This window comes from Aythya fuligula, chromosome 20 (genome assembly GCF_009819795.1).
Source record: "Aythya fuligula isolate bAytFul2 chromosome 20, bAytFul2.pri, whole genome shotgun sequence".
In the NCBI taxonomy this organism is placed as follows: Eukaryota; Metazoa; Chordata; class Aves; order Anseriformes; family Anatidae; genus Aythya; species Aythya fuligula.
The window spans coordinates 8,822,477-8,847,984 of NC_045578.1; the positions used below are offsets into that span (position 1 = coordinate 8,822,477).

At 37.9% G+C, this 25,508-nt stretch overlaps 1 protein-coding gene across 1 annotated transcript in view; it reads left to right on the forward strand.

Moving 5' to 3' along the window:
• MED13 (mediator complex subunit 13) overlaps positions 1 to 25,508 on the forward strand; it is a 51,983-nt gene that overhangs the window by 19,194 nt on the left and 7,281 nt on the right. Inside the window, exons 4-18 of the mRNA XM_032200793.1 lie at positions 5,950 to 6,095; positions 7,187 to 7,384; positions 8,282 to 8,476; positions 9,509 to 9,671; positions 9,953 to 10,063; positions 11,927 to 12,604; positions 16,307 to 16,523; positions 17,494 to 17,578; positions 17,909 to 18,030; positions 19,161 to 19,251; positions 19,393 to 19,607; positions 20,064 to 20,260; positions 21,286 to 22,202; positions 23,613 to 23,780; positions 24,818 to 25,041. Coding sequence (XP_032056684.1) covers positions 5,950 to 6,095; positions 7,187 to 7,384; positions 8,282 to 8,476; positions 9,509 to 9,671; positions 9,953 to 10,063; positions 11,927 to 12,604; positions 16,307 to 16,523; positions 17,494 to 17,578; positions 17,909 to 18,030; positions 19,161 to 19,251; positions 19,393 to 19,607; positions 20,064 to 20,260; positions 21,286 to 22,202; positions 23,613 to 23,780; positions 24,818 to 25,041 — 3,727 coding nt within the window. The remainder of the gene's footprint in view (positions 1 to 5,949; positions 6,096 to 7,186; positions 7,385 to 8,281; positions 8,477 to 9,508; positions 9,672 to 9,952; positions 10,064 to 11,926; positions 12,605 to 16,306; positions 16,524 to 17,493; positions 17,579 to 17,908; positions 18,031 to 19,160; positions 19,252 to 19,392; positions 19,608 to 20,063; positions 20,261 to 21,285; positions 22,203 to 23,612; positions 23,781 to 24,817; positions 25,042 to 25,508) is intronic.

The window sequence follows — 25,508 nt, forward strand, 5'->3', positions numbered from 1 at the left end:
TTTAAAATTGCTGGTGAAGCAGTGCAGGTGTGAAGGTGGCTGCGTAGAAAGCTGCTCTTCATTAGCGCACTGCAGTGTTCTGGCTATTCCTGGAAGATGGATGCAGTCACAAAGAACTGTTCTGAACAAGCACTTACAAAGAAAAGGTGGTAGATGGGTTGTCTTGAGGGAGTTGCTTCTGCTTTTCTTCCGTTAGCTCAGAAAGCCTCAAGTGGCTTGGCAGCTTCCCTCTTTCTTCTCCATGATGAAAAGCCTCGAGGCTTGCCTGACAGAGAACAAAGCGTAGAGCGTAGCGTAGAACAGAGGATGATGGCAGCGTGTGTTGAGCATGCGGTCAGGTATGGAATTCCTCTAGACTTATTCTTTGGCAGTTGTTTTATTTGCTATTCTCTGCTCATTGCTATAGTGTTATTTTTCAAACAGGTTGGGGGGGGGGGTACAGGTGAATAACTGAACACGAAGGGGTTTTCTTTCCCGAAGAACCTATTTAACTGTAAGACTGTGTTTTCCAGCCCAAGAATTTACTAGACAAGGCAACTGTCACCTTTCTAAAAATAAACTTTTTTGATAATATACTGCCTGTAATAGGCTGTAGTGAAGAAGAACTATTTGGAGATGCTTTTATTTGGGCAGTTGCGATGCATCAGTTGGGAGCTGTCAGGTCAATTGATGATGATGATGACTGTTGTCAGCCAGTCATGATATATATTGATTCTTGGTCAAAATGCCCCAAAGGATTCAGGGTGTTGGCCAATGCATTCCAGCTTTTAGCAAACACTTTATAACAATCAGAAATAGTGAACAGTATTAATAAGACTTATAACTCTTATCTCTGCTGTGTTGGTGCTCCTAAATGAAGTGTTCTGCCTGATTGAAAGGGAAATGGTAGAAAAGTAATTATGCAAGTCATTAGTTCTGGGAGAATAATTTAGCTTTGCAATGTCCATTTTCCTCTTCTAGGAAATGGGAATAGAAAAATACATAGTGAGAATATGGTAAATATTTTGTTATGATTGCCGGTGCTCTGACTTGGTTAGCCACTCGGATCAACTTGGAAGTAATTTGCAGACAATCTAGGCAAAAATGCGAGAGCTATAAAAACAAAGAAACATTCTCTCTTTGAGGCATTTGAATGCTTTTTTGACTTTGCTATCAAATGTGGTATAGGGTTTCTTTAATTGCAGACTCCTTTGTTGCTTCTGATGTTGCTGCAGTCTCCTTGCCTTTCAGCCATAGTGCGGTGCTGACTTGAAGTATGTAATCTAGTGAAGTGTGGATTAGTGAGGTTCTAATGCAGCTAATGTTTGTGAAGCACTTCGAAGACATAAAGCTCTACAGAAGTACTAATGTGGAGAAGGAAAAAAAAACAACAGACCTAATTATCTTTTTATCAAGGAGGCATTTTCAGATTTGCTAATGGAGATGCAGAAACCTCATGTATATGTAAATTTCAGCGTGCTTTTCCCCTCCTTCACTTCAGTTTCTCTTAGAAAGGTAGAAAAAGAAATTTATTGAAATTGTCCACAGTGGTTTCCATTCCTTTTCACATAGAATTGTAATCTCTTGTCTCTGAAGTATCTTTTTTCTTTTTGATGTTGAAACTCACTGAGTTCTGGTGTGTTCAGATCAAAATTCATACAGAATGTTCAATCTGGTAACACTTCATAACGTTTGTATCCAGAGATCAGTTACCAGTGTTGGACACTAGATTTTTAATAGTTAAGGTCTGTAGTTAGGCCTTTAATGAAATCAATTTATATTTAGAGTTGAGGAAGAAAATGATCTATTTGAGAATTACGGTTTCGTTTTCAGAATTTTCTGTTTAAAATTTTGTCCTCTGCTCTTCAATATGCACACGTGACAATACTTGATTGTACTGTAGAACTAAAAAAAAAAAAAAACATTAAAAAAAGTGGAGAATCAATAGTACCTTTAAGACAGGCTTTTTAGGAGGGGCATCTGTCTCACCCCTGTGCATATACGACAAAAGTTGTGAGCATTGTGGTATAGGTTTTCTTTATACTGCAGTCATGAGACGCTCTGCACAAATTATCTAGTGATCTTCCGAGGTACTTGGAAAAAAAAAAAAAAAAAGTCCCCAAATAAAAGCATAGGATGAACTCTGTATTAGTAGGCAGGAAATCACCGATTTTCTGGGTTTGTGTACTTGACTAAATTGTGAAAGCAATTTGCTTATTTACCCTGAAGTGAAATGCTTTTTGACCAACTAAGTGGACTTGCTAAATTCTGAAGGGGCTCCTGTCATTTTTACTTAATTAGGATTTTTGTCTGCAGTGTGAGCCATTGAGAACAGGAGAGGAAGTTAGACAAGTGGTGGAATTTAATAGCTTTTGGAAAGGTTTGAGAAAATTTCTCCGGAGCTGAGTTTGAGGTAGCATTGTGTGCTGCCAGTGAATCTCTGGAAACTTAGAGAGCTGGAGAATGTGCAAATGTATCAATAAAAAGAAATATAAACGTAATAAAAAGCATACATGTTTATGGGTTTCTTGCTTAGTCCATAAAATAGTGTATGTATGGACAGCTAGTAACTTAGAGCTCTGCTTCTACCTTTCCTACCACCTTTCCTCCATTCCTTTGCAAAGAGCTTTGGTATATTTCTGCTTTTTTATTGTAATAATTCTTCCTTGTATTCGTGGGGACTTTTTTTTCCATAAGCATTAATTTTGTAACACAGGGTTGATGGTGTTAAATGGGAAGAAACAGTTCCTGAGCGTGACTAGTTAGATGAAATTTAATGCTGTGTCTGAATTCATAAAATATCAGTTTTGCCTTTGCTAACCTTTAGTTAAGATGACTCGTTTTCAGGAGGTACCACGTGGAAATTTTTCCCTTCAGTTGAGTTTAAGGACAGCAGTATTTCGCTGTGTGTTCCGACTACGAAAGAATCACATTCTGTTGTGCATAAAATGACTTCATTGCACCTACCAAAACGAAAATTGAAGGTGATGTGCCTGATTTTTCTGTTAAATTCATACGCAGAATTAGTGAACAATCTGCATTGAGACTTTCAAATCAATTGTAGCGTAGTGGATCTGCTTTCCTCTGGTACAAATAGTGCGCTTGCAGCTTTCATGCTAAAGCTATTTGAATGATGTCAGTGCCAACAATGGCCACTGTCTTACTTCATTATTTTGTTGGAAACTTCCCTCCTGCTCAATGGGGGGAGGGGAGATGTCTTTTTTGTATTATTTTCTTCTTTTTTTTTTTTTTTTTTCGATTTGGCTTTTGCATGATGACCTTGAATTTTCCTTGCTACTACTTAGGAGTAGCTGTGCAGTGCAGTGAATTGACATGCTTCTGTTATCATGCTGATGCTTCTCTTTGTCTTGGTTTATCTGAATTCTCTCAGATTATGCTACAGATGTCTGCCCTTTATCTGCGCAATAATGTAGCGTTAACTAGAGACATAGCTTAATCTCATTTAAAGTGTCTTTAAAGAATATGTGCTTTTAACTCTTCCTCATACTAAGCTTCTGCATTGCTATCTGTCACCTGGAGCCAACAGCACCATCCACTATTTCACCTTAAACCACGCAATATTTTGAAAATAAAATTCAATTTGACAAGATGAGTCTTTAACTATTTGCACAGGGATTAAAGTTTAATCAGATTTCTATATAGGAACTTTGTGGTGTTTGCTAACTGTGTGACTTTGCTCGAACTTGAAATCATCAACAAGATGCTTAGCTCCATCGTTCCCAGATTTTGGAAACCACTGTTGTTGAGATGCCTGAGCAGTTTACTTCCTCTGCAGGGAACACACCGTCCTGAGCTAGATTACTGAATAATTATGCTAAGTAGTGGTCAGTGAGTATGACAGTTCACTTGTATCTCTGCATCCTGGCTCTTTATGTTATTTAAAAATAAAATAAGTAAAACTGAAGAGCAGATTGGTGTAGCACCACTGGCTTTTGAAGCACCTTGAAAATTGTCACGGTCTAGTCAAGGCCACCCCCTCCAGAGCGGTTTCTGTTGAGTTCTCTTCACGGCCAGCTTTAAGATACTGTAATAAAAAGCGTGGTGCTGCACTTCTGTTCTGCCTTCAACTCTGTGGGCTTTCTCATCCTTGAAGTCTTCTAGGTCCCTTACTTTAAATCTGTTGGTAGTCGAGGCCACGTATTTTACACTGTAGTTTTCTTCTCATTGCAGTGACCGCCCTGGTGGCTGCTCTTTGAGTCTTTAGAGTGAGAGTCAGGAAGCCACCTTATCTCTGTTTCCATAGATTGAATGGATTGTGCCAGCTCCAGAAACAATTTTTTTCCTTTTTCAGAAATGCAAAATCTGTTTTTTGTTCTCGCTAAAAAGTCTATAGACTAAAATTTCACAAAGAGTATGCACGCAGTGCTGGTGTTGATGGGGTCTAATTTTATTCTTGGGGCAGAAAGTGGTGTTGCATTGATGTGGTCTTTTTAGGCTACGGTAGTTCATGGAGTGTCTCTTCCATTTGACCTTGCAAAAATGCACTAGCATCTGCTATTTTGGCTCACTTCATTTAGTCTTGTTTCCCTTGACTTGTTTCATTTCTTTTCCTGAGACTGAGCAGGTGCTTGATGCTGCCCTTCTTATAGAAAAGGATTTATTTTCTGTATAGAATTTTATGAAGTATTTCTAAGGTTCTCCTTGACTTTCATTCTTCTGTTACAGGAATGTTGGACCTAATCTAATGTCCAATGTAAACAGCATCTTGCTTTTGCACATCTGTTCCTTTCCTATGGGAATCTATTGGTCTGGCTGACACTTGAGATGACTTGTAGCTATATAACTCAAAATCGTTGTGCATGTACAACTTTCTTTTAATTATTGAAAATGTGATTTTTCGGATGGAATTAGGTATTGAAATGTACTATTCCTGCAGCATGCTGGCAGGGTTCTGCTTTTATTTCCTTCCCAATCTCTTCCTGCCCTTTAAAATGGTGAAATACATTTCACACGAGCCATCAAAATGATTTAGATGTAACAGAAAATATTTTCTTAGTTGTACTTGCAGGTGTTTATATTTCTGTAACAAAACACAGCATAGCTGCAAATATTGGGAAGTCTCTGAAGGAGGTAGAAGATTTCATGGAGCTGCTAACTAGTTACTGGCTATGTCAAGCACTATGTAAACCAGGTTTATTTAATTCAGTGTTGTATGAAAGATATATATATATATATTTTCCTGTACAGGACTGTATTTTTTTCAATCAGTCTAGACTGAGAAGCTGTCAGTGAAGCATCTGATTAGTAAACGTTGATATGTGTTTTGATGACTTGATTAACAATGACTTTTTCTTAAATTGTTCATATCTTCCTGTTTGTAGGCATGGAAGTTCAGTTTTAGTTACTTGACTGGCTTTAGGAACACGGAGATGAGATTCAATAAAACAAACAAAAGAAAACACCCACCACCAACAAAACCCTGACAACAAAATTCCAATTTCCCAAAGCTGTTGCCTTTCTTTCTGCTTTTAAATAAGCTACTTGTTGGCAAATATTTAATATAAATCTTAAATACAAGTTTTGCTTAGTGAATCTCTGACAGGAGAACCTAGATATGACCTCCTTAAAGTTAATGAATGTTCAGCAATACTTAAAGCTTTTTAATAAATATACTATAAAATATTAAGTCACGCTTCCCTTTTAACTGATTTGCAAAAAAAAAGAAAAATGTTTAAATTTCCTCTAGACATTAAAATACAAAGTCTCAATCTGAAGAGAAATCTTAGTGTCTCTTATTTTCTTCCTGATTGATTTTTTTGTCTTTAAACTGCAATACATGGTATGCTCCCCAAGGAAACATATATTTAGCGTTTAGTTTTTTAGATGGAATGGATTTTTGAGTATTTATTAATGAATGTTTTGGAATGAAATCCCTTCAAAATAGTGAGAAAACTATTAACTTACCATTGTAAGATCTCTACTTAGGATTTGTGTTTTCTGTCTCCCCAGTGAGCATTTGTCCTGCTCGTTCACCTTTTTCTTACATGGGGACAGCAATGTTTGTACCAGCGTGGAGATCAGTCAGCATCAACCTGTGTACCTGCTTAGTGAAGAACACCTCACCCTTGCCCAGCAGTCTAACAGCCCTTTTCAAGGTAGGTTTTTCTGGTCTCTAGTGTGTATTAAAATCAATCCTTGTAGGTGTTCAGTGTGAGGATTTCTGGTACAGATTTCTGGGAGTGGGAGCAGAGGCATTCTGTTTTGCATTGACTGCGTGTTCTACCCAAACATCTGCTGTCTTGACATAGCCAGTCAGAAGCCAGTTGGATTTTGGATCTTCTGCAGGTGGATGATTTCCATATTCATCTTTTTGGCATGTTGCCCAATAATGTGACTTTACGATACAGTAAACTTTATTTCTGAGTACTGTCCTATGGGTGACTCAAATATTTTGCTTTTTCAACATGCGTTATAACCGCCACATACTTTCCTCAACCTCTCCTTTAGAAATCAATTTCTGACTTGACATACTTTCACTCTATTCACTCCCCTTTCCCATTTTTATTTGGCTATTCCTTGCCTGTAAATTCCTTTGGTTCCACCAGCAGATGCAGGCTATGCTCTCGAAGACAAAGGAGTGATGGGGCCTGAGTCTGGTTAGTGGGCTGTTTGATCATTCCCTGTCTAAGACACACTTGTGCTGGCTAGAGAAATCACTTCTCCTGCATGACTATGCATTGCCCTTGTTTATTACTGCTCAGTGTCCAAACTTGCTTTCTTTGAATGCAATTTAACAGCAGCTGTGCTTTTCTAATATGGACAAGACTAAACACGAAACAGATTACTTCCTTTTATATATGTAGCATTGTTGTTGTAACTGTACCAAGCAGAATGAAAGGATGGGGAAACTCCGTAACTGTCGGGATTTGAAATGGTCTTCTTTTATCCCACCTGTGTATTGCAGAGTCATTGCTAGCCCAGTGGAAAACGTGCTTGTTGCTTGTTTAAACAGATTAATAGGTAATTGTTATTGTGATACCTCGATTCTTACAGTACACATACATTTAACAACGTGTACCTATTGCCTCCAACTTGCGCAGTATAGTAAAATGTGATCAGGGTGTACTTACCAATGGTAAGTTGTTTATTTGGTGTGGCTGAAATAACACTAATGCTGTTTCAGTGGGAAGTGCAAATTTTGGTTAGATATAATCTCTAACTTACTTGTATTTATTTTTTTTTTTAGTTATTCTAAGTCCCTTTGGATTAAATGGCACACTCACAGGGCAGTCATTCAAGCTTTCTGATTCATCAACAAAAAAGCTTATTGGTGAATGGAAACAATTCTATCCTGTCACATCTAACTTGAAGGAGGGGTCTGAGGAAAAGCAAGAAGACATGGATTGGGAAGATGATTCTTTAGCTGCTGTTGAAGTCCTTGTTGGTATGTGTTCTCTTCTAATTACTGAAACTGTTTAGTTAGGTCTTCAAAATTCTGCATGTGGAAGTGACCCCATTTTATTCTTTTGCAGCCATTTGCAACAGCTGTTGGTCTTTTCTTTTTCTATTTAATGACTGGGCCTATCTAAAACAAGTGGCTACTTAAATTGGGTTTTACAGACCTATTAGATAAGGCATTTTTCTTTGTGCACTGAGAAGCAAGACTGTTTTATATTTAAAACGAAAACACTAGACTGTCACTGTTGGCATCTGAGATGCATCAAAAGCATGTTGTACTGTTTCAGACTCTGTGCAAATTCAAACAGAACAGATGTGCCTTTCAGGGATTTCTTCAAAACCGCAAACCTGAAGAACTTAATGTACTCAGGCACTGCATTTATCTCCTCTTGTTTCTAAAATCTAACCTCCTGGGACACAGTAGTTTTTGTTTGTTGAGCGCTACTGACCTTTGATTTGCCAACTAATGTCATCATTTCTCTGTAGTAAGTGATGCAAGGTTGTATTTCAGTGATGGTTAGAGATTGATGACAGTGATAGGAATATTGTCACTTTTACATGGTACTAAAAGCTATGTCAGTAGTTTGTTTTATAAACCAAAACAATAGACTCGAGTAGTAGTATGTGTAGGCTAGGGCTGCCTCTGCCTGTAAAAAAAAAAAAAAAAAAAAAAAAAAAGCCTTTTTCATACATTCAACCAAATCCTCTGTATAAAACAAATCTTAAGGTAATGATGACAACAGATGTTTGTCCACAGTTAGTGATTTAGTAGGCAGAAAGCATAGGTAAGTTTACAGGGAACTGGTAAGGTGATCCTTTTGTTGACTATTTTAAATGTAAACTGTTGGTGAACAACTGTAAAATAAGTTTGTTATTTTTTCAGCTGGCGTGCGAATGGTGTATCCAGCGTGCTTCGTTCTAGTTCCTCAGACAGACATCCCTACTCCTAGTACTGCTGGGGCGTCTCACTGTTCAACTACTTGCTTGGGTGTCCACCAAGTGCCTGCTTCCACACGCGATCCTGCAATGTCTTCAGTAACTCTGACTCCACCGACATCCCCAGAGGAAGTTCAAACAGGTATAGTAAAGTTAGCTTCTACATGCGGGAAATCATTTTAACTGCTGCTGCTTAAAATCTAGCAGTGTTTAGAAAGGTTTCAGATGTTCACTGTACAACTGACTTGTTAACAAAATCACTTTTTTTTTTAAATTAATGAGTCTGTCGTAAAACACAATTTTTATTCTTCATTTTCGGGCAAAATTAACTTAGATGTTTTTTAAATGGGTAAAGTAAGGACTGTTTTTGTATCTGATGCTGTAGTCCAGTACTTTACATTTCTGTGGTCAATGTCTTTGTGTTGTCCCCCTGCCAATGTGCGTATGTATTTGGAGTAGCTTTATAAACATCATTATGTATCTTGGTTATTGATAAGCAAGGTGATGTTTTCAGCCTTTTCACAGTCCCAGGAAGCTTCTTTGTACTTGACTTCCTATAGACTGTGAGCCTTCTGAACCAAGTGAGTAATTATTATAGAATGCTGCTTTAAGTCAAAGCAGGTAAGGCTCAGTAGTAGTTTCCTATGGCTTTATAAATAGCTCTTTTTGTGCAGAAAAGGGGTAAGTGGTTCTTCATATTTTTGTTTTTTTTTTTTTTCCTTCAAATGAAGGTAGCAGAAGACCTGGGGGGCTGGGAGGCAAATAAGACACACAGGACAGGGATGACAAAACCACAACAAAAAATGTAAAACCAAAACTAACCAGCAAACAAACAAAACCGTTAAACTTGCTAACAGGTAGTTTTGCTCAAGTTTTCCTGATGTATGAGCAATGTTGTTTTCTCTTTCAGGCCTGTAGTTCCTGGGCAAATAAAGAATAGCTAGCCCAGTTATAACAAACATTTGTGTTTTTTTTCTTCCCCTCTACTTGATGGAGCTGTGTTTTAATAATCTGCTACTATATGTAAATCTTCTGTTTTTATTGCCTGACATTGAGTTAAGAAGGTACTTTTTTTTCTGGGATGTTCAACCAGTGTTGGTTGAATTGGACTCATAGTGGTTGTGAGTGTATTATCTCATTGCCTAAAGCTGTTTCCTCTGGTGCTGCTTTTCAGTTGATGCTCAATCTGCCCAGAAATGGGTGAAGTTTTCTTCGGTTTCTGATGGATTTATCTCTGACAGTACTAGCCATCATGGTGGCAAAATACCTAGAAAACTAGCTAATCAAGTGGTGGACAGAGTTTGGCAAGAATGCAATATGAACAGAGCACAGAACAAGTATGTATTCACTTTAGGAAACTAAAAGAAATACCATATTTTGTATGTGTTGTAGAAAATAATTCTGGTAAAGATGTTATGACTGCTAGTAGAAAGTGTTTTAGTTACGTGTTTTAAAGAAGTTAATTTGGATCCTAACTAGTATGTTGTTTATTTCTCAGTTTAATGTGTTAGCAAAAGTTTGTTCATGATTTCTTTGCTGAATCCTGTGTCACAAAACTGCTCTCGAGGCTTAGATAAATGTGTTGATCCCAAATAACTCTCCCAATACTGAATCACAGGCGGAAATATTCTGCTACATCAAATGGCTTGTGTGATGAAGAGACAGCTGACAAGGTAGCATCCTGGGATTTTGTTGAAGCCACGCAGAGGACAAATTGCAATTGTTCAAGGTACAGTAATTGTCAGACCTGTAGTCCAGCAGTGTACACTGAGATTCAAGTGCTCAGGAGAGGGCTCATGATGGCTTCTTTGTGACTAATTAAGCAACAGCTGCTTATAAGAAAGTCATTAAAAACAAACATACTTGTATCTCATCCTACATGCCATTTTAGGTCTTGAAACTGCCCAATAAGATAATGTGAAGTTTTTATTCATGTGAATTGTCTGAGTGGACCTAATGGCAGCTCAGTGACGATTTCTGAGGCTTGGTCTGGAATTACGTAGGCCTGTTTAAGGGTAGAAACTACCTCATGGGCAGTGATGGAAAGGGGAAGCCTTACTTATTAAGAACCTGTTCTAGAGGGCTGTGGTGTTAGTCTTAAAAGAAAAAAGCTGTCAGTGAACAAGATCGTTGTTGCATGGGTGAATGTTGTCTTGAGGAGCATTTACTTGTTGTGAAATACGGCATTCCATGGGCAGGTGCAGTAGTAGTTTGTCCTAAACAAGCTTGTTTAAAATTGTTTAATATAAATGGAAACATGTTTCATTTTTGTACTTACTATAGAACATTTAGGTGACTGAAGTGTTGCAAAGGTGCAAACACTTCTCTGATTTCAATTGGTACACTGATTACCTTGCAATTTGAATATTAGAATATTAAAAAAATTAATGTCTGGAGAGTATAGCATGTTGAAAGAACTACATTTTTCTCCTTCATTGAAATGTTTAAGTTCTCTAGAAATACTAGTGGCATGAGAAGAGCTGGTGGAAGGTGGGGGATTGAATTTCTCCTAAAAGAGAATTTAGGTTTGATAGTGCTAGCTAAGAGAAAACTGTCAATTAACTGGATGAGGTATGTATTAGAAATCTGCAGTTCCCTGAAGAGAAATTGCAAAGACTTTAAACAAACAAACAAAGCCCTTATTGTTCTCTATGCTTTGAATTCTAAGCAGTGAGAAGTGTGCGTGTATGTTTACGAGAGTATAAAGTAAAAATAGATTTTGATACCTCTTACCTTTTATTCTTGCATAATCCTGGTTTTAATGCAAGCTGTGTACTTTGTAACTTTCCTAATAGAACAGCAGAGAATACCCGGGTGCTAAGGATGTACGTGCAGTTCAGTAGCTTAATCCTAAGAGTTTCATTTCAGGCTTTGATATTTAGTGTCTCTCGTTCTGTTAGATGATCTAGAAAGCTGGCATCTTCAGCTCCAAGCTAAAATGTTTAAGTTCAAGTGCATTTATTGGAGTTGGGGAAGGGGAGTGGACACACCCCCACCCCACCAAAACCTAACTATATTAATGCAGCTGAGACATTGACTCTTCCTTGCTAAATTTGCAGGCAAATAGCTGCAAAAGGTATTTTACAACTACAGAATATTTTATAGCTTTGTAGGACTGACAGCTTGACTTCTAAATTCTTGATGTTAATTTTCAACTCTTTAACACAGAGACTTGCACAACACTATTGGTTAGTATTGATCCTTGAATTCAAGAAGTCATTTGCTAATTCTTAGGTTGTTGTACTGATTCAGCAGTGTTGGTAGAAGTTAAAAGCAGCAGCTTGCTCATATGGCTATCTATTTTTGATAACCGAAGACAGTATTTTATAAATGCCTTTGAGGATAATGTGCATTCTGGCCTCATAAGACAGCACTTTCCATTTTTTAAATAGTATTCTGAAATATTACAATGTTATTCCTGTTCTTAAATTGAGTTATGGTCAGGAGGAGGCAGCTTCACTTCAGAATGGTATCAGACTTCTATAATCACCTGTTTAATGACTTAGAAGCTGATTCTTACCTAATGAAAATGCTGTGATAGACATATTTGAAAGATTAATGTGAAGTATTTTCCCCTATGTTAATTCTGCAGGCACAAAAATCTCAAACCAAGAAATTCAGGTCAACAGGGGCAGGCACCACCTGTGGGCCAGCAACAGCAAGCAGCTCCAAAGCACAAGACAAATGAGAAGCAAGACAAAGGGGATAAGCCACAAAAACGCCCTTTGACTCCTTTTCATCATCGTGTATCTATCAGTGATGATGTTGCCATGGAGGCAGATTCAGCAAGTCAGAGGCTTGTGATGACTGCACCAGACAGTCAAGTGAGATTTTCAAATATCCGAACTAATGATGTAGCAAAGACTCCTCAGATGCATAATGCTGAAATGGCAAATTCACCTCAACCACCACCACTTAGTCCTCACCCATGTGATGTAGTTGATGAAGGGGTAACCAAAGCTCCTTCTTCTCCTCAACATTTCTACCAGATGCCAACGCCAGATCCCTTGGTTCCCACAAAAACAATGGAAGACAGACTTGATGGCTTATCTCAGCCTTTTCCAGCCCAATTTCCTGAAGTTATAGAGCCTACAATGTATGTTGGTACTGCAGTGAATTTGGAGGAAGATGAAGCAGATACTACTTGGAAGTATTATAAAGTTCCAAAGAAAAAGGATGTGGAATTCTTACCACCTCAGCTTCCAAGTGATAAATTGAGAGATGATGCAGTAATACCTGCTGAACAGGAAAACATAACATCAGTTACAGAGTAAGTAATACGCAGTGCTACAGTAATGTGAGAAAGTGAGGAAACTGAAAGGCCAAAGGCCTTACTCCTTACAAAGGCAGTTTTTTCACTTAACAGTCTTTCACTAAACAGTCTTTTCACTTAATGTTGCTCTCATCAGCTCGAGCAGTGTTGCTGAGTGTGAGCCTAACTTTATCTGTGCTGTGCATACATAAGAAGACAATACTTGTAATATGCAAGCGTGAAGCACAGTCAAATATGTAGTAAGACTTTCCAGCTTTTCTTCATTAACACTCTGCATTAGCAGATGGTAATGAATATTATTTTTCTACTCTAAAATTACTCTGTAGCCAAATTGTGCCTATTTGGGACTTATGGTCCCAAACAACGATAACAACAAAACCCAAATATATTTCTCATTTATATTCTCATTTTAAATACTTTTTTTTTTTTTTAAACTATTTTTAAGACTTGCCCCGTTAAAGTGGTACTTTATTTATCCTTTTAGAGATGAAGTTCCTTCTACCTCAGTTCTGCTCTTGTCTTTATTCGGAAGAGTTCTTAAATTTTGAAAGCTGTTTATTTAAATGACTGATGAGAACAGTGAAGGAACTAATCTTTCTTCCTAGAAGACATCAAAGTTAATGTGGGCCATGGCTATTTTCTATTATCAGGAATTTCTCTTGGGAACCTGTAGCATATAAACTGGCATTCTTGCACATGTTGCATTCTCTCTGTGATCTGAGTTTGCTGTTCAACAGCAAGGACTTGGTTATCATTCAAAGAAAACAAGTGACTAGTGTGTCTACTCTTAACAGCTCTTGGAATTTAGATTGGATGGGAGATCCTCATTCATTAAATGAAGCTTGTCTAAATTGAGAGAGTCAGACTCGTTCCTCATTAGAACCAAAGCCTTTAAGCTACAGGAAATGTATTTGAGATTTTGAAATTCTTTGTACTTAAGCTGATATGATTGTCATGAAATGAAGTATGTGTAAATTAAGTTAATTTTATTGTTGCTGTTGAATAAATTGAATTTATTTCTGAAAGCTAGTGTTATCTAGCACCAGGTTTTAAAATGCTCTTCTCTGCTACTGTTTCAATTAGGATAAAAATTGATCACTTTATTGTTTAAGTTTTGATAAACTGTGAAGCTTAGAAGCAAAAGAGGAAAATAGCACTAGTGGTTTTGGTGTTAAAACTTGCATTTATTGAGTCAAAGCAGGGGTAGCTGTTTGAGTTCTGTTTTACTGCAGAATTAATCAATATGGTTTTTCTCTCCCAGTAAAGGCAAAAAAAAACACAAAACAACAACCACTGACAAAAATTAAAAACAAAAACCTACACAAAAACAAAACAAAAATAAACAAACCCAAACCACTTGGCCCTCTGGGTTGTCTCCTTCACAGCTGTACTGCTTAAGAAATTCTTTCTGGTGTCCATCTTTTACCTTCCTTCCTTGTGAGGACATCTAGCTTGAAGCAGGAAAGCAGCAGGAGAAGGATGGTAATGGGAAGCAACAGGTGCTGCTGACAGGGCTGTTAATAGCAGGGTAAACTTAACACGATTGGCACTTTGATGCAGAGGTGACAAACTTTGTTTTACGGATGTGATCCGTGGACAAAAAAATGCACTGTGAATGCACCAAGAGTTGCATCTGTCAGCCAAGTTGCTGTCAATTATTTTTGATTCACTTTTTTTTATATTCAGGTGAAAGGAGACTCTCAGTGTGACCAGTATCACATTATAGAGTTGTATCCTGTCCCTCCCCTGGACGTAGTGTGCTTAATTTGTGTTCGAAGAGTTGAAGCAGCTACTCACAGGACTGGAACTTTGTGTGGATTTTGTTTAACTCCTAGCCGTGGAAAGCCACTGGTAGCAGTTGCGTTGAATTTGCTGCGTAGGAAAGCTGTGAGCAGAAATGAATATCCTATAGCTGTTGGTCTGTTCTCATACTCGTGTTCTTAGCCTTATCTGTCGTGTTAATGTTGCTGAAGTGTTTGCATTAGCTAATGAATCTCAGCTTTTTCAAGATGTGCATTTACAGGATTGTAGCATTTTTTTCCCCTTGAATTGATTTCAGCCAGCCAAAGATAAGCTCTACTTCAGGTTTCTCTTTTTCTATTCAAGAAATGATTGTTCCTTGTATGGGCTACAGTTTGATTTAACAATTCACTGAAATTTACTGAGAGTGTGTGTATGTATGTCACACGTTCTTCCACCAGAGCATCTTGCTATTAATTTCTCTTCTTTGCTGATCAAAAAATAATAGCAAAAGCGAGCAGCAATTTCTGTGTGTCTTTACTGGTGTTTTATTCCTTGTTCCTAGAAAGTTGTTTTTCTATCTCTTCCCTCCACCCCCATGTTAATTTTTATGGGATTTAGAAAAGAGGAAGACTTCAGCTCTTTTCAAGTGGTGCTCCACGTATAAATACCACTAGTTCTTGACATAAAGCCACACTCGTTGCAGCATTGTCTGCGGTGGAGATGGTGGCATTAATGGCTAATGCAAGGTGTTATTGAGGGTGTTACCATGACCAGCGTAGATGGATTTAACACTTGTTGGCTGTGAGATGTTTCTTTGGAAAGCTTATTTCTAGGAAGGCTTGACAGAGTGAACCTGCCTCTGTCCTTTTGCATATGACTTGTGTTGGCAGGGATAGGCAAGGCAGCAAGGAGAACTCTTCAGAAATCACTGCACTGATGTGGAATTCCAAGGCTGAAGTCTTCGAATTGTTCTGTATCACGTTTTTCTTGCTTTCTGGTCTCTCAGAGGAGAAATGTAAGCCTTATTTTAAACTCCAGGTAGTGTCTGGATCTAGGCTGTAAAAACCATGCCCTGCTCATCATGAGGCACATCCGTTTGTTATGGGATAGCATTTCTTGGAGAGTGGCTTGCGAAGGGAAAGAATAAATCACAAATCTTTGTGATGGTGCAATATTACACATGAGAAACCAGTAAATGTTGCAAAAACATAATTTATGTACTTCCAACTCCATTTTTGACTCCAAATGGGATGAAAAGAAAAATGCTGACAATAGCAAATGTATGTTTGTTTATTCCCATTAGTAAATTAGGTATCGGTGTGTTGTGACCTTCATCTGGTATTTATAGAAGTGATTTAAATGACTGCTAAATGTGGTGGCATTTGTGTAGTTACGGGCTTTTTGCATAGCCAGACTTAGTGTGCAACAGTGTATCGGTCTGTGTTGTGTTAGACACAGCCAGGTATTAGAAGGGTTGGCATGCTGCCTTTCTATGCTGAATTAAACGCTCATGAATTAAATTCTTAAAATATAGAAAATTCAGATTTAATCACTTCTTTCTGATCATTTGTTTGAACGTGGATGGGGAATGGCAGTAAGTAATTTTTTAACCCGGTGAGTTTCTTTTAGTGGCTATAGACTGCTTAATACGTTTGTACTTTATAATAAATGACAGCTACGGCCTGGGATGAATTACTAATCTTTATCTGGGTTGACAATGCTTGAGGAGAGATAGTCAGAATGAGTCACAGTGCTGTATCTGACGTGTGTAAGGAGGCTGTATTACATGACTAATGATTTCATCTCTTTCCCAAAAAGTTTTCTGAAGCTGGGGTGGAAGGGAAAAAAAGGGAAAGGAAAGATGAAATTGCTTTTGTGAAGGGTTGTGGGATAGCAGACCTATTTCCACGTAAGTGATAAATAATATTTTGTGATATTTTTTTTTCTCCTGTGCAGATTAATGGTGCAATGTAGAAAGCCCTTAAAGGTTTCGGATGAACTGGTGCAACAGTATCAGAGTAAAAACCAATACCTAGCAGCAGTAGTGTCAGAAGCTGACCAGGAACCTGAAATTGATCCTTATGCCTTTGTTGATGGTGATGTGGAATTCTTATTTCCTGATAGTAAAAAAGATAGGCAGAACATCGAGAGGGAAGCTGGGAAGAAGCACAAGGTGAGTGAAGAAGTGAGGACACAAATCAGTGATGAGATTGAAACAAATTGCTTTAGTCACTAAATATAACATAAATCCTTCTCTGTATTTAGAAGTACATCTAAAAATGATTCAAGCAGAAATAATAAATGAAGAATGCAGCATTCATGCAGTAACTACACACCTAGTTTATTTTTATTTTTTGGCACACTGGTGGTGCTGTTGCACTAACCCTTATGGCTTGTTCTGGGAGAATGCTGCTGGATCGGAACAAAAATCCATCTGGCTCAGGATCCTCTCTCTAGAAATGGGTGACAGCAGATACTTGTGGAAGACTGTAAAAACAAAGCAAATGCTCTGTGCATATGTGGAAAGGTTGAGGGAAGAGGAGGTGAACTCTGACTAGTTGTTGCCTGGACAGTGAATTGCACTTTTTCCTTGTCCTTTAACCAGGGCCAACTATGTGAGGCTGTATTTAAAACAGAAGTACCAAGCTCCTCACTCCCTGTCCACTTCCCCTCTCACCCACCCTCCAAAAAGGAAGAAAATTTAACTTCGTTGAGAGCTTGTATATGAAATAAATTGGCTTATTAGGAGGACTACTGTACATTTACACTCCTGTACTGAGAGTTTTGTTAATAATTACCAGTATAGCTAATGTATAGCATTTCATAATAAATGTTTTTTTCAATAAAGTGTTAGAGCAAGAATCCACAGCTTGATTTCTAAATTAAGTGTTTATCCCTAACACAAAAGCCTAAGATGTATGTTATCCATGCTTTTACTCTGTGTGTTGGTGGCATGTTGTCTGTATTCTAAGCCTCCTTCTCCATGAGCAGATACCACTAACCAGACTCCCAGGCTACACCCTGCTGAGCTAGAAGGCTAATGAGAACCTGATCCTTCCCATGCATACAAGAATTTCCATAGGGAAATAGTGTCCTTCTCCCAGATAGATTTAAGTGAACTTTTCTACCTTTTTTGTTAATAGGCTGAGGATGGTGCATCCAGTGTTACAGTTTTATCTCATGAAGGAGAGGATGCTATGTCTCTGTTTAGTCCTTCTGTCAAGCAAGGTAAAAAAGACTTTTTTTAAATTGTGGTGTATTAATGATCATTTGAATAGTCAATGGACTCAACAGGCTACTGTGTTTTTACTTTGTGTCTTACCCCGTGTCTTCAGAATTCAGGATCATCTTGGAAATGCGCTTTATTTGTTGAACCTTGCAAATAAAAGGTGGCTATAAAATCCAAATGTAATAAAATTGAAGGGACCTCACTTATGTGTAAGACACTTGAATGGAACTGAGAACATGCGTATATTTTCAGCTGTTGAAATAGTCCTTTAAATGTGGCTTTTTAAAGCACACATCACCAGTGTTTCTGTAACCTGTTTTTCTTTACAGATGCCCAACGTATTGCTGCTCATGCTCGCACTGCATCAACTAGCCTGTTCCATGAAACAGACTTGGTGGTCTCCTATACTGACCTTGACAATCTCTTCAATTCTGATGAGGATGAACTAACAGTAAGTGATGTTCAAAATGCATGGCAGCTGCTAGACAAAAAACTGCAAGTAACATGTATGTGTTCTTGTGTTTTGTGGGTGGTTTTGGTGGTTTTAGGGGAACTTGCAAGCAAGTATTGTGACTCCTCTAGAACAGACATGCTGTTCTGTTTGGCTCATGCAATCATTTTTGATACAAAAAAGCTTTTGATCTTGCATATCCTCGCAAATCAGACAGTATATGCTAGAATATATCTCTAGCTAAAATTAATAAATTAGCTAGTCAATGAAGGTAATACTGAAAACAAACAAAAACGTGGAAGAAAAGAAGCATTTAAACACGTGGACGGACCTTTTGCCAACGGAGCTGTTTCGTTGCAGTAGTTATTGTCTTGGAACAGTTTCTTTTGCAGTCTCTAGTGGCTCTGAATTCATTATCTTTCTTGTTTCTGTCTCAGTACTGTTGGTAATCAGTTGTCTTTTCTGAATTGGACTTTGTTCCATGCATAAACCTAAATCTCCTTACTCAGACAAAATACCCATCAACTTTAATGGGAGCGGTAGTTGAGTAAAGGCGTGAAGGATCTTAATGGCCATCAAAGGTCGTCATTATATAGAGCATAAAGCAAGCTTATTTGCTCTTAAACACGAAGACTCTTATGTTCTGTAGACTACAGTACTGTCTAAACATTGTAAAATATCTCTTAATTTAAACAGTTTTTCTTCCCTTTAACTCTTGTTCCAGGAGTTGCATTTATCTCTTTCTATTCCCGTTCATATGGTAACATCAGTAATGTTAGCGTGGCTTTGGGAGTGTGTATTTTTTATGAGAGATTGTGGGCAGCCCTATTTAGCTTTTTTTGGTGTCTGCTAACGGGCTGAGAGCTACTTTATAACTGGTCTTTCATTTCAATAGCGTCATGATTTGACGGGAGAGTATTCTGACGTACAAATATTAAGGGAAGACAAGGGTGACACCAATTACTAGTATCAAACTTATGATTTATTATAGGTTTTCTAAATATTACATAAAATTATATAAAGTCTCATCCTTCTACATCCACTGTACATGAAATTTCCTGTTATCAGGGAAAATGAATGTGTGTTCATGTCTAAAATGATTTTAATAGAGTACTACTTTTTTTTCTTAGCCTGGATCTAAAAGAACAGTGAATGGTGCTGATGACAAATCCAACTGCAAAGAGGCAAAAGCAGGGAATTTAGACCCGCTGTCATGCATAAGTAAGCTTTATTTTCTTCTTTAAATAGAATACTAGTTTTAAACTTTTAAACATGCTTCCTTTACCCTACTGAAATCTTAGGAGAAAGAAAGCAATTCAAACTGTTGTCATACTCTAAAGCCTACTTCTAATCTGAAATTAGGCACTGCGGATCTCCATAAAATGTATCCAACTCCACCTTCATTGGAACAGCATATTATGGGATTTTCACCAATGAACATGAATAATAAGGAGTATGGCAGCATGGACACTACACTTGGAGGAACAGTACTTGAAGGGAATAGCTCTAGTGTGGGAGCTCAGTTCAGAATTGAAGTAGATGAGGGTTTCTGCAGCCCCAAACCTGCTGAAATAAAGGTAGGTAGTGCTGATAGTTCTGATATGTTTCTATTGATTATTGTTCAATCTATTACTTAATCCTGAATAGGATTGGTGGGAGACTAAGTACAATTTGTAACTTTTTTCCCTGTATTATACTGATGTAGGCAACATACATCTAATAAGTAATGTGTTATTTTACAACTTAAACTTAAAGAGTGATATATCAATTACCCATTGATATCAATTACCCATTGGTAAACTAATGATAAAGTTTTGATAATTCATGGTTTGTTTTGTATTGACATATCACTTGATGGGCGCCAATGATGTATGTGTAAATCTTAACTTCCACTTTACGGCTTTATCTGGATTAAATATTAAAGAGCTATTGTTTGAACTCTTATTCAGTTCTATTTTTTTTAAGAAGCCTTTTTATTGCTGATGTAATCTTATTAATTTGCATGCTGATGCTTTACCATGTATAACTTCTAGGATTATTCTTATGTTTATAAACCTGAGAACTGCCAAGCCTTAGTGGGATGTTCCATGTTTGCACCACTGAAGACACTTCCTAGCCAGTGTCTCCCTCCCATCAAGTTGCCAGAAGAATGCATTTATCGCCAGAGTTGGACTGTGGGAAAGTTGGATTTACTTCCTCCAGGACCTGCCATGCCATTCATCAAAGATGGGTATGACTTATGCCACAAATGTTTGAGCTTTTTACGGTTTTCAGTTATTTACACAATAAAGTACTCCTTAGCTTTATTTTTTTTAATAAACCTGTAACGAGAAAAAATTATAAAGACACTGTTTAGACAACTGACAGAAGTCTTTCAAACAATCTTTGATTAAACCTTACTACAAGAGAGTGTCTCCTGAAATAGCTTCTTAACTGTGCATACACTTTATTTGTTGTCTCATTTAAAGGTTTCTTGGGGAAGCTTAATGGTGCAAGTCCAGTTTTAATAAGTAATGAAGATGGTAACAATCAAGATAAATGTAAACCTGGGACTTTTTTTTTGCAGTGGTGGTATAGGTACTGTAAGGATTTAGTAGGTGGTGCTTCTGTTTCTTAAATTATTTTCTTAAGTAGTAATAATCTCATCTGTACTGGAATTAGAAAAGAAAATTACTTTTATTGGAAGCTATGCCTAGAGTGATATTGCCTTGTAACAGGAGTATTACAGGAAGCATTTCTTTAATCTGTGTTTGGTAGCGATGGTTTTGCTGGCAGTTCTTGAAGGAAATATTTATTCCTCCTTCTGCATTAGTAGCTTCTATAGACAGATTAGGCAATGAGGAGGCTGTGTATTTATTGATAAAGTTGCAGTGTTTCTGATTTTGTTGCAAATACTGATGTTGCTTCTATTAGGTCGCTTATAAGCAACGTGTTCCCAGGTCTTATCAGCCTTACAGGTCTTGGGAAACATTCAGCTGCTTAGAAAAAAAACGTTAAATATTTCCAGGTGATATTTCATAAATCTAGCTGAATCTGCTATTGGCAGAATCCATACATGGAATCCTGCAAAGTCATTTAGAGCAAATGCTCCTGAAGTTCATTAGGGAATGAAATTATTTCCGTAGATTATGAAAGACTAGTTCAAATAAGCAAATTTTAATTAGGAAGACCCTTATTTAGCAATCTGAGACTTACGTGGTGTATTGGTTTTGAAGTTTGTTTAAATTATTTCTTTCTTCTTATGGCTCCAATCAGTGATGGAAGCACTATGGATCAAGAGTACGGCCCTGCGTACACACCACAAACTCATACTCCGTTTGGGATGCCACCAAGTAGTGCACCACCCAGTAACAGTGGAGCTGGAATTCTCCCTTCTCCTTCCACCCCTCGTTTCCCAACTCCTAGAACACCAAGGACTCCTCGGACACCTCGTGGAGCTGGTGGACCGGCAAGTGCACAGGGTTCAGTCAAGTACGAGAACTCTGATTTATACTCACCAGCTTCCACACCATCAACATGTAGACCGCTTAATTCTGTTGAACCTGCAACTGTGCCTTCCATTCCAGAGGCACACAGTCTTTATGTGAATCTCATCCTTTCAGAGTCTGTAATGAATCTCTTCAAAGACTGTAACTTTGACAGCTGCTGCATATGTGTTTGCAATATGAACATCAAAGGTGCTGATGTTGGAGTTTACATTCCCGATCCAACACAAGAGGCCCAGTATAGGTGTACCTGTGGTTTCAGTGCTGTTATGAATAGAAAATTTGGCAACAGTTCTGGACTGTTTCTTGAAGATGAATTGGATATTTTAGGACGTAATACGGAGTGTGGCAAGGAAGCAGAAAAACGCTTTGAAGCTCTCAGAGCTACTTCTGTCGAACATGGCAGTGGAGGACTGAAAGAACCTGAGAAACTGCCTGATGAGTTAATACTGTTGCTGCAAGACCAATGCACCAACTTGTTCTCACCATTTGGAGCAGCAGATCAAGATCCTATCCCCAAAGTCAGTGCAGTTAGCAACCTGGTACGTGTAGAAGAAAGGGATTGTTGCAATGACTGCTACTTAGCCTTGGAACATGGACGCCAGTTCATGGACAATATGTCAGGAGGAAAAGTTGATGAAGCACTTGTGAAAACGACTTGCTTGCACCACTGGTCAAAAAGAAATGGTAAATACTGAAAACAATTTATTTGCTGCTCTTCTACCTCTGAATTTTTACTTTTTTTTAAAGGTTTTTGGTTTCAAGTACTGGATGCTTTAAACTGTTTTCCCACCTGCATGCTTTCATAAACGTCTGCTTTAACAGTGTTCAAAATAACGCTTCTTTTTACCTTCTATGGTGGTACCGTACAGCAAGAAGAGTGTAGACCTTGAACACCATATACCACCGTATAATTCTAACAGGTTGGAAGTGTAATGTAAGACCACAGTAACTGTTCAAGATGCTTTTCCTAGACTTATTCTTTTAAAGCAGCTTTTGGTGACTGCATCCACAGAGGTTCTGTGGAATGAGCGCATGTAGAAAAAGTGTAGGTGGTTCAAATGGTGACTGTACTGCGAAAGGCTACTGTGGTAGAATTCAAGAAGATGTATGATTCAATTGGCTTCTGCCCCCTTCTTTAAGAGGGGGTGGTAGTTTAATGGGGTGTGTGGTAAATGTGCTTTATTGTGGCCTTTGCTGTGTGTTGGATTTGCCAGAGATTTTTGGAGTTTTCTTTCTAGGCCTTGGCTAATGATTTACTGTCTCACGGTACACTCCTGCCTGCGTATATTTGCATACCTACCTCTTCTCTCAGTAGCAGTCTTTTCAAGCACCAACTATAGGTGCGTAAACAGTAAAACATGGAACTTTGAGAAGTTAACTACAGTTAATAGTCATTAGTGAGGCTGAAGAAGATGAACAAAGCTAGGCTTCTGTGTATTGATGGGGCTGTAAGTTTAAAAGCCCAGGCTCTGGATAAATCAATGTTTTCAGGTACACAGGAGAAGACTTGGTATAATTGTGACCTTGATGCTTAGGATAAAAAGATGTGAAAATGACTTTTAGAAGAAGGCAAAGAAACTATAGCCCTGACAAATTTTGCGTCAGTTTTTGATTCTTAAACACGGTGCATTAAATGGCATAGTGGTGGGAAGCTGATGAAATGGACTGAGTGTTTGAGACTTCTCTGAAGTGAGCACTGGGTGGCAGTCTGCATAAACTTCCTTTACATGGAGGGGAGAATTCTGCAGTTTAAAACTTGCACAACTTGATTATTTTTTTTTGGTGACTTAGTCTAAGAAATAAAAATATTAAGATGTTAAGGCTTTTGCAGAAAGTAACTCTACAGATGATTTTTTTTTTTTTTTCGGTTTCCTTGTTTGTTTTTTATCTGGTTAGGAGGGGGAGAGGGAGAACTCTAAATCTGTGTGCTTAACTTTTTCTATCTGCCTTTGGATGGCCTGCATGAACAGCATGTAAATTTTGGAAGAAGGTGACTTATTTAAAAACAAGGTAGCTTAGGATCAGGGTTGTTTGTGGAAGGCTTTGTTTTATCCTATTGTTGTGGCAGGCCTTAACAACTTTTTATCCTTTCAGTTTTGGATGTGAGCATGCAGTGTTCCCAGGACATCCTGCGCATGCTCCTCTCGCTCCAGCCAGTTCTTCAGGATGCAATTCAGAAGAAGCGAACAGTCCGATCTTGGGGTGTGCAAGGCCCTCTCACGTGGCAACAGTTTCACAAAATGGCTGGCAGAGGCTCTTACGGTAAACTGCTGTGTAGAGTCTTGTCTGTTAATCTGTACTTGATCTGGCCACCAAACCTCAGGGTCTGGATGCTGTTCAGCCTATTGCTATTCTAAACAGCATTTGGACCTTTCTTTAAAATAACAAGAGCCATTAGGCAGGGGAGAATTCTTTTCTTTGCAGAAACAGAATATTCTAAAAACACTGAATGAATCAAAATTATCTGCGTTTAAAATTGACAATTGTGCTGTTTATATACACCTGACACTTATCATAGTGAAAGACTGAATTTTCAAAATGGATTTTGTGTTTAAATACAGAGCAATTACTAAATATTAGCTTTGAAATGCTTGAAAAGTGTGCTTTATTGATCAGTAGCTTCAAAATTATGTTGAACATCTGAGATCATCCAGTGTGTTGTATCATACATACTTGGAGTAGCCTACACCTGATGCATGTTTACAGATAGAAGGTAAATTTTGTGCACTCAACTTAAGGTTTAAACTCTGACTTTATTAGCATATGTGAAATTGTTTCATTTGCCAACATACAAAGGGGTCACCTTTTGCCAGCAGGTATTAGTAGCTATTGTAATATTTAGAACATCCTAATTATACATTTAAGATGCATATAAATGCATGTTCTTGAGAGTTTTCCTTCTGTGGTCATTCATGTATCTGCTTAGACTATTTACATTTCTTCCCCCTCTTTTTTAATCACTGAGCCCTTAGATTCTGTGGGGAAGGCTTCCTGGATGGTGAAGATCTGTTCCTGATTGTATAGTGGTAAACATAATAAACAACTGTGTAACTTCTTTAGGCCCTGAGAGATTTCAGATGAGAATACTCAGCTGATTTTTTTTTTTTTTTCTCAGAGCATTGGATTGTGCATGCATGCTTTTCATTTGTATCTGTTAAAAGAACTATTCCATTTATAATCAGTGCTACTTCTTAGATGCTGGGAATGCTAGTGTTTCTTTTTTTCATGTTTTCTAGAAGCAGGTTGTTATTTTTAAGCTTCCTGCTTAATATATTGGAAAATCTATCTTGCTTTTCCAGGAACTGATGAGTCCCCAGAACCACTGCCAATCCCAACATTTTTGTTGGGATACGATTATGATTTTCTGGTGCTGTCTCCATTTGCATTGCCGTATTGGGAGAGGCTGATGTTGGAACCTTACGGATCTCAGAGAGATGTTGCTTATGTTGTGGTGTGCCCTGAGAATGAGGCTCTGCTAAATGGAGCAAAAAGCTTCTTTAGGGATCTGACTGCAATATACGAGGTACATTATTTATGGCAGTTAGCAGTGAAATGGATTTTTGAAAAACTGTTTCTAATACATACTCATAACTATTTATCAGGCTTGTCTCCAGTGGTATAAGTGCTTGTGTGGAATGCTATATCAGAAAGCTGCTGGAAAGGGCTTTAGGAATGGGCACTTGGAAGATAAGGGTTGTTCGCACTGCTCATCATTACTTCTAGTAGTAGCTGTTTTGAGTCTGTCTGATAAAACGCCACTCAGTGGTAAAGCAGAGTATTACCACTTCAATTGTTTTAGCTTGTTAATGAATTAAGTGCATGTATTGCTTGGATTGTGATTAGGATTAGAGTGGATGATCTATCAATCTGTTTTTCTTGCATTTAGGAAAACATGAAAATCACTATACAGTATTTCATACTCGTGCAGTTTTCTAGAATTAAAACGTTTCTTTAGAATGTCGTGAGTCTTTCTCTCTCTCCATGCTCCTT